General features: G+C 37.9%; 1 protein-coding gene across 2 annotated transcripts; it reads right to left on the reverse strand.

Moving 5' to 3' along the window:
- Nucleotides 1–219: 219 nt before the first annotated feature.
- LOC139142298 (zinc finger protein OZF-like) lies at nucleotides 220–8,787 on the reverse strand. 2 transcript variants are annotated; one of them, XM_070712189.1, is made up of 3 exons: nucleotides 8,492–8,787; nucleotides 6,880–7,002; nucleotides 220–3,245 (listed from the first exon to the last, which is right to left on the reverse strand). In XM_070712189.1, exons 1-3 carry the CDS (start codon nucleotides 8,640–8,642, stop codon nucleotides 2,047–2,049), a joined length of 1,473 nt encoding a protein of 490 aa, XP_070568290.1. In that variant the 5' UTR covers nucleotides 8,643–8,787; the 3' UTR covers nucleotides 220–2,046. The 2 variants fall into 2 exon arrangements, with proteins under 2 accessions (XP_070568290.1, XP_070568291.1); XM_070712190.1 differs by lacking the exons at nucleotides 6,880–7,002; nucleotides 8,492–8,787 and adding an exon at nucleotides 4,057–4,266 and having other exon boundaries at nucleotides 1,909–3,245.

The following is an 8,787-nucleotide window of genomic DNA, read 5'->3' on the forward strand; positions in this document are numbered from 1 at the left end:
ACAGAGCTTTCCAAATATGAAAACAGGGGACAGATTTTATAGCTTCTAAAACTTGTGCAAACACTGATAATATTTGATAATATTAATGACCGCTTCATAAATTAATATATATAATCATCAACCACTGACTACACACACAAAGGGAGTTATGATTTGTGTCACAATATACTTGAACATGTTATGTTGTGTAATAAAGATAGAGTAATTGAATAACATTCATTGGCCGTTGACCAAAATTACACACTTTATTGAAACAAGGAAGAAATTTCAATGTTACAAACATTCATGACCCATGATGTACTGTGTTATTCAATAAATCTTTTAAAAATGCGTATCAAAATATGAGTGTTCATCGTCAAAAAAACTAAAAAGGGATTTTTCATTTCTTTTGTCTATAATGAAATCATTCATCATTTCTATCCCCTTAAAATCATCTATTGAGTATCAGAAGTGCTTGTTGAAAGTTGATGGGTTCAGAATAACATAATTTGTGCTTACTAATATTTTTTGAACCCAATTCGTAAATTTACTAACAATTTCGAAAGGCCAGGGAGAGCACAGGGTCTGATATGATGTCCTTGAGCGCGCTCTCACCTAGCTCTTCCAGAAGGGCGTTCAAGTCGCTACTTTTGGCCAGGGACTTCGTAGTCACTTCTGGTGCCGCCACCGGACCTACAGTGCAGGTTGGTCCGGAGTTGCCTGTTGCTGGGGATCCGGAGGAGCTGGGTTTGCGCATAAGTTGGTCCGTGCGTGGCGGAGTATTCCGCGTTGACCGATAGGCAATTCAAGAACGATGATGTCTTCGTCGCTAAGGCATTTGAGTACGTCCGTCGATGGGATGGCCTGTGCCGTTAGTATCCTGAATGTGTCTTCTGTAAGGCCTGCTGCCTCGCACCACTTGGAAAGTTTGTTCGGTGTCTCCCATTGTTGTAAATTATGAATGGTTCGTCAGCTCAGCGGGAACAATAGCTTGTGGACAAAGTTCTATGTATGTGTGAACGCTTGAGGGTCAAAGCTAACAATTGATATCCAAGGGTAGCCTCGTTTCCACGATATCAAACACAGCCTCGAACCCGCCCCATTTAATTTACAATAAAACAAGTATCATTGCACACATAAAATATGTATGCTAACAATGAAAATTGTAAAATTTAAATGTCGTATGTACGGTATGTTTAGTGATGTATCTAGATATCATGCATGAAATACATTGTTTGTAAACAAGAAAATCACACACGCACATTTCCGACAACAGTCTCCCTTTAAAACATGTCAGTGGATTTTGAAAAAGTTTATCACATTGTATTCTAACATGTGAAGCTCATTTGAGAGGATCCAAATACGTGTTTTCATGCAGTCTGAATTCCGAGTGATTCAATTTGTGCTTTGCAAGACTGCTCCTTTGTATGAATGTTTTACCACACTCTTTGCATTTATATGGTCTGATATTGGAGTGGATCAGTGTATGTGTCTTCAGTGTGCTCTTGTGTGCAAATGTCATGTTACAAACTTCGCATTCATACGGTCTGGCACCAGAATGCACCAATCTGTGTCTGATATAATTTCCTTTCAGTCTAAATGTCTTATCGCACACGTCACATTTATGAGGCCTGATATGCGGATGGGTCAGCAAATGTTTCTTGAGGGCTCTCTTGTGTGCAAATGTCCGGTTACAAACCTTGCATTCATATGGGCTGACACACGAATGGATTGAACTGTGCATCCTAAGACTGCTTTTATGTGAAAATCCTTTACCACACTCTTTGCATTTATGCGGTTTGATGCGCGCGTGTGTCGGTATATGGGCCATAAGATTACTTTTTAGTGAAAACTTCTTACTACAAACTGCGCATTCATGTGGTCTGACACCTGTGTGGACCACAGTGTGTGCCTTAAGACTGCTCTTTTGCCTGAATGCTTTACCGCACACCTCACATTTATGTGGTCTGATACCTAAATGAATCAATCTGTGACTATTAAGAGAGCTCTTTTCTGTGAATGTTTTACCACAATCTTCGCATCTGTGTAGGTAGATGCCAGCATGGGTCAATGTAGTTTCATGTGTCTATACTTTAGGATAAATCCTTTGCCGCACACTTCACATACGTATGGTCTGATATTTGAGTGCATCATCATATGTGTTTTAAGACTACTCTTTTGTGTAAATCCTCTGCCACATTCTTTGCATACATGTGGCCTGACATTTGAATGGATGACCATGTGTTTCTTCAGATTACCCATCACTGCAAATGTCTTTTTACAAACTTCGCATTCATGTGGTTTGTCGCCTGAATGCATCAATCTATGTTTGTTCAATGTGTATTTTTGTGTGAATCGTTTTCCACAGTCTTCGCATTCATGTGGTTTGATGTTTGAATGGGTCTGCATATGCACCTTAAGAGTCTTCTTGGTTGCAAACGGCCTACTACAAACTTCGCATTCATGCGGTTTGACGCCCAAATGGACTACACTGTGTTTTCTGAGACCGCTCTTCCGAACAAATGTTTTACCACACTCTTCACATTTGTATGGTCTGAGGCCTGAGTGGATCACTACGTGCACCATCAAACTCTGCTTATGTGTGAATTTTTTATCACACTCGTTGCATTGATATGGTTTCAGACCTGAATGGATCAATCTATGCTGCTCCAGATTGCCCTTCTGCGAAAACATTTTACCACACTCATCGCATTTATGTGGTCTGACATCTGCATGGATCAACACGTGTCTCCTGAGACTGCCCTGCGTTGAGAATGTTTTACCGCATTCATTGCATTCATGTCTTCTGACGCCTGAACATGTCAATCTGTGTCTTCTCAGATTGTCCTTTTCGGTGAATATTTCAGCACAACCCTTGCATTCAAATAGTCCGCTATTAACGTCTGTGTACATCAAAACGTCGTCATTTGGTTCGTATTTCCAAACTAAAGTTGTAACGCTTTCTGAGTAGGAACAAGACTCCTCAGACTGCAATGGGCAATCCTCCACAATCCTCATTTTTCCGTCATCCCCGTCACACTCCTGGCTCTCATGACTGTGCACTTGTACGTCTTGTAACTGACAACCATCATTATCAGAATGGCTCTCTGACAAACAGGAGGAATATTTCTGTGCTGTGGATTGGTTAAAACCATGATCAAGGTCGTGTTGTGGCATATCCCCCTTGTTATTTTCTCTGTTGGGTCCACCACATTCCAAGGTAATAAGACCATAGTGAACAAGACTCTGTATTATTGTTGTTACACCTGTTATGAGAAAGAAGGGTACAAAAAGGTGCATTGTAATATCAATTCTAAAAAAAAAGGTACAATCATGACAGGACTGAAGAATATCAATTTTCATGATAACTGCTCAGGTCATTTAAAGAAAATTCTTTGTTTTCCGTCCTTGGGTTTTTGAAAAACTACCAGCCAGCCAGGGAAAAAACAAACACAGACAAAAACAAAAATTGCATTAACAAAAGCTCAGTTTTTGTTTGGTTCCTTCGGAGAAAGAATATTTTTATTTGTAATAGTGTTAACTTCGTGCTTGTTTTCCTAATTTTCTCTGAAAACCTACCAGCACGTGGACGGCAAACAAAGAATTTTATTTAAAGCGCCTGATGGGAATTGACAAACAGAGAGATCTTAACAGACTGGTGACTGCATCAGGTTGATTACAAGAATAGTTGATGCCAAAGCCCACATGACAATTTTTTACAAGACTTGATCATTTAATTATGAAAAATGAATGATATTCCCATACACAGAAATGACAAATACATATACCGGTACATATAATTTTACAAATAAAAATCTTGACACCTTAAAGAGTGTTCACCATTTTAACCCTTTAACCCCCATTTCCCTCTCTGAAGGGCCAAATTTGCCCCAGAAAACAATGGGATTGGTTCAAACCATAGTGGTGAAAGGGTTAAACACAGGCGTCACTGAGAATGAACACCTTACCTTAACTACATGTACACTAACATTATGCCTCTGTAGCAGTGGCAGGCAATAATTGAGATTACTGATGATTAAATACAATTTCAACATGTACACAAAATGTTTCACTCACTCATGCAATCTTCTCTGCTTATTGACATTCAAGGATGCATGCCACTGATGTTGAGAATGTAATAGAGTTTAAAATGTCAAGCATTATATTTTACAAGAACAGAATCTTGGCATTGCTGTCGGTAAAAAAGGCAATATGGTAAAAGTTACAGTGCTTCTGTTGAAAAGAGTAGAGTTTGAATTAAATTAGAGTCCACAGTATGGCACCCCATTAGGATCACAATCTGTGTTGATGCATATTCTGATTCGTCATCATTTTTATAGATTCTTACATTCTGCTAGAGGGGGGGGGGGCATGCTTGATATCTTATATTGGAGCATGGTTGTGTGTAGGGACTGCGGTTGGACTAAATCTGATTAAAATCAGATGTACAGATGGCAGCGTTTCCATCTTTGTTTGTTCTATGCTGTTCAAATTAGCAGATAGTCACTTCATCTGAACTGCTGCCAAAGAAGATCGCCTTCAAATCTCATGCATGAGACCAGAACAGCCGACCAATAGCAAAGACGTTACGACCGGCACTGTATTATGGATTGTAGCACTGCATTTAACCCTTTCACCACCATGGTTTGTCCCAAATCAATTGTTTCTATGGTAAAGTTGGACCTGTATACAGGGAACTGGGGGTAAGGGTTAAAAACATGACCTGATTGGCTGCTGCCAGAAAATTCACCTTTACAATTATCATGACTAAGGTGATTTTTTGCATTGACATTTTCTTGTGTTCATATTTATCTACATGTACATTGTATTAGGCTATTGTGTGACAAAGGGGCAAAAGTAAATAATAACATATGTCACCATATCATTGAAACAATGAATCTAGGATGAGAATTGAAGAACATGTAATTTATCACTTTATTGGATATTTTTAGAATGTAGATTGAGTATGAAATTCAAACAAACGTGAACACAAATAAAAGATTATCAGTTTCCGAGTATGATTTTTGAAACCTTTCATTGTTGCTTACTTCTACATCAACCCTTTCTGGCCTGACTTTCTGGTATGTTTCTAGATCACTAGAGCTACCCTTATATATGTACAGGTTTAGGACTGAAACCTCAAAGGATTAAGCTAGCTAATTTGATTAAGGTGGTGGAAAGGCTAGAGCGTCAGTTATAAATTTCAACAAAACTATTAAAATATAAAAGTAGTCAACATTCTCTGTGGAATAAAAAAAACTAGACATTTGGGCACAAAGGCATTGCAGAGTTATAGCCTGTTAAAACTTCTGAAAAACTGACCAAATAAGAAGAAGTTGGGGAGTCCTTAGTGTATTGACTATGGTAGAGGTCCCTAGCTTTTAATAAAATGTTTGAAAAGGGAAAGTCATTATTTGCTGTTTTTCAGGAAAGTTTGACAAGGCGGTGCTGGCATTCAGAGTGAGTGACTGCTATTGTAAAATGCATTTTTAGATTCTTTGAGTGTCAAAAAGGTGTCAAAAGTGAGATTAACCAAAAAACTGCTCTATGACTTCAAAAGAGGGGTGCAAATATGGCTTGTTTTCAACATTTTTGACAGAATAACAGTTTTCCTACATAACTGTATACCAATTTAATCCAACTTTGAAATGTGATATGGACATGGAATTTTTACAGCCTATTAACAAGATTACAGATAAGATTTGTATGGCACAATTTTCCTGTATTTGAAGTACTTTTTGAAAAATCACATTTTGAAATTTGAAAGAATTTTTAATAATTTTTTGATATATAAACCCATGTAAAATCATAAAAACAAATTTGATTTACAACTCCTGCCGTACAAATCTTACAATTAATAGTGTCAACATATTTATAACTACTTTGGTAATATTAATACTATCCAATTATTATTAAATTCAATATGTAAAAAAATATATGAAAAATTAAATTTTAATATTTACTGGTGTCATATTTCAAAATCATGGCTGCAAAAATACAATTTTTATATTCTTTGGAGAAAATATCAACTAAGGGAGTTATCCTGAAAATTTGAACTAAGTAAATGTGTGATTCTAACACTTGAAACTTGACATTAACTCTGAGAAAAGAATTGGTGCAAAAATAGCCTTTCCAACCACCTTAAATGTGATCTGTCAAATGTCACTCAAAATACCAGAGTGTCATGTGCATATGTTGTAAATGATTCTTGAGATTTTGCAGTGGCGCGGTATACATACATATATACACAGCAGGTACAGTACATACATATATACACACACAGCAGGGTCCGTACAATGCATAGAAATGACTGACACCATCGAATATCAACGGCTATCATGTTACATGTACCAGTATATGCAACAACATCCAGTAACAGTGGGTAAAAGTTAGCCATGCTCTCTTGAACTTGAAGTGCACTCACAAATTTTTACGCCAGTACAGCAGAAACAGCAAAATCTGCGAGGCTTGCTTAAAGGGACATAAGCTGTAACTTGTAGCAAGTTTTTCACTATTCTGCTTCTGTATATCAACTACCGTGTCTGACCCAATCCGATTGTCATGCTGAAATTTCAAGTATTCTCTTTGTCAACACAGCTTGTATGTGTGTAGTGATCATTGTTTATTGTTTACAAATGAATTCTAGTCCGGACTTGAATACAATTTTCAACAAAAACAATAGAGATTATACTCATATAGGTTGTGTTGATATGTTAAATACTTGGCATTAAGTTACAGTTTAGAGATTCAATGCAGAAAGTGTAGGGAAACCACAAAACAAAAGTTCTGAAAAAATAGCCACAAGATACAGCTTATGGAGCTTTAACTGCCAGCTACACTATATGTTCATGCTACATGTACAAGGATACCAGTAGATAATAAGAACATAAGACACCTCACCTGTCACTGAAAATGTGTTGTACTGATATTTCAGACACAGGATGTTTGAAAGAATTTCAAATGCTGTTCCAAACTCATGTAGTTGGTCAAGGCGTCTTGCAGCTTTACAAATTGCAGAACATTCTGGAAAGACACAAAATGTTTCAATTTAAAATACATGTTTAGTTCTCTGAAGTTAAAATACATTTGCTGGACTACAGGTGCATTAACGCTGTGTTGTGTGGCTACAGTGTGGCCACTATCAGGCCAACTTCAAGGTCCAACTTCATATTCAAGGCTGCGTCTCCAGGTAAATATCTTTCATTCACTACATTTAGCCCAAAATGTGCTTGCTGAACTGTGGCTGTATCAAGACTCTGTATAATAGCTGTATCAAAATGCTGTATAATGGCTGTTCTCTTGCTGTGTACCTATACTTGGTTCACTGGGACTGGTTCAAGGCTGTCATGATGACAAATAATACACCCCTGTGGTGGCTGTATCCAAAAGCTGTATCTCAGCGGCTGTCTGCTTATAACACCTGCATATTGTGGTTCAACCATGGCTGGTTTGAGGTCAACTCAGGGGCAACATATTTAAATGAGTACACCCTAGTCTTCACAGCTCACAAAACAGCAAACTACATGATAGCAGCCTATTACTATCACATATATCGGCAGAGAAAGATTGCTTTTTATATAGCCATCACAATTACATCAGCTTTTATGAATCATCTGACGATTAGGAAACTCAATAGTAGTGTACGTACAACCCACCAAAGTCAGAGTAACTGAAATCTGGTAATGTTCATCAAGGCGACAGAAATTTTTGGCGATAATTTGAACTGTGTGGCATTAAAATGTTTTGTGTAAACACTGTGGTATGTAGAACCACCGTCCCTTGAGGGACGGTGGTAGAACGCACTCTTCACTTTCCTTGTACATATTAAATGTAGTGTTCGTAGTGAGGATATCAAAACGTTGTGACTAGGGTCTTGCTTGGATATCGTTTTGTTAGCATCTGCAGGCTACATGATTGAGCATAAGTTCCTCATGGACCCACACAGGGCAAAATGCTGACCAGTCTAACTGTCTGTTGATGATGTGCAGAACTTCAAATCAACGTTTTTACACAGAAATACCCAACATACTAATCTATTCTAATTTACTGTTGTGTGCTGGTCTCTGAAACTGAATTAAGAAGTCTCAAAAATCTGCCGGTAGAAATCTCAACTTTTTAACAGCCGACCTGCATGGATGCTGTACTCTTGAGCAGCCATTTTGAAATGATTTGAACCAGGATGCATCGCACACATAAAGAAAACAGTTGACAATGATTCCAAAATAGATCTGCCTTAGCCAAATTACAGGCTATATAAAGTCAAATTACAGCCTTCCATGGAATATTGCTTAATTTAAATTACATTCTTCGCGCATTAATAGCAGTTACTGCTAGCTATACAGCCTATTTTTTACAGCCTATACAGGTACAGCATTGCAAGCCATTACAACCACAAACAAATATTTTACAGACATATTCCGTAGTCCTCCATATAACATTACAGATTCCTATCGGGCTTAACATACACTATGGAGTAAATACGTTCTCTGCTACCTCCATGGTATGATCATACCTTTAGGACTGAAGAGAACGTCACAGTCATAGCCAGTACTGGTACTAGCAGTAGCACGAGTACTGTCAGTGTTTCTCTTTGTTTTGTGGTGCATTTGATCCTGCTGTACTGGAGTACTGTTGTCATTGCTGGACACTCCCGTCGATTCCATCTTAGAACTATGATTCCTGCAGAACGAACAATCGTAAAAGAAAATGTTGCAGAAACGTAATTGATGGCTGGAAATGACAGTAGAGTGACAGTATTTTGCACCGTCGTCAGACAGCTTGACAGTCGAGACTACTCAGCACACTTAG

The sequence above is a fragment of the Ptychodera flava genome, chromosome 10 (genome assembly GCF_041260155.1).
Source record: "Ptychodera flava strain L36383 chromosome 10, AS_Pfla_20210202, whole genome shotgun sequence".
Lineage (NCBI taxonomy): Eukaryota > Metazoa > Hemichordata > Enteropneusta > Ptychoderidae > Ptychodera > Ptychodera flava.

Excerpts from the sequence above, each read along its gene's own strand:
- LOC139142298 (XM_070712189.1), bottom strand. The coding sequence starts at position 8,642 with ATGGAATCGACGGGAGTGTCCAGCAATGACAACAGTACTCCAGTACAG. Across the intron at positions 7,003-8,491 it reads CGTTCTCTTCAGTCCTAAAG|AATGTTCTGCAATTTGTAAA; the intron begins GTATGATCATAC and ends GTGTCTTTCCAG. Across the intron at positions 3,246-6,879 it reads CAACACATTTTCAGTGACAG|GTGTAACAACAATAATACAG; the intron begins GTGAGGTGTCTT and ends TTCTCATAACAG.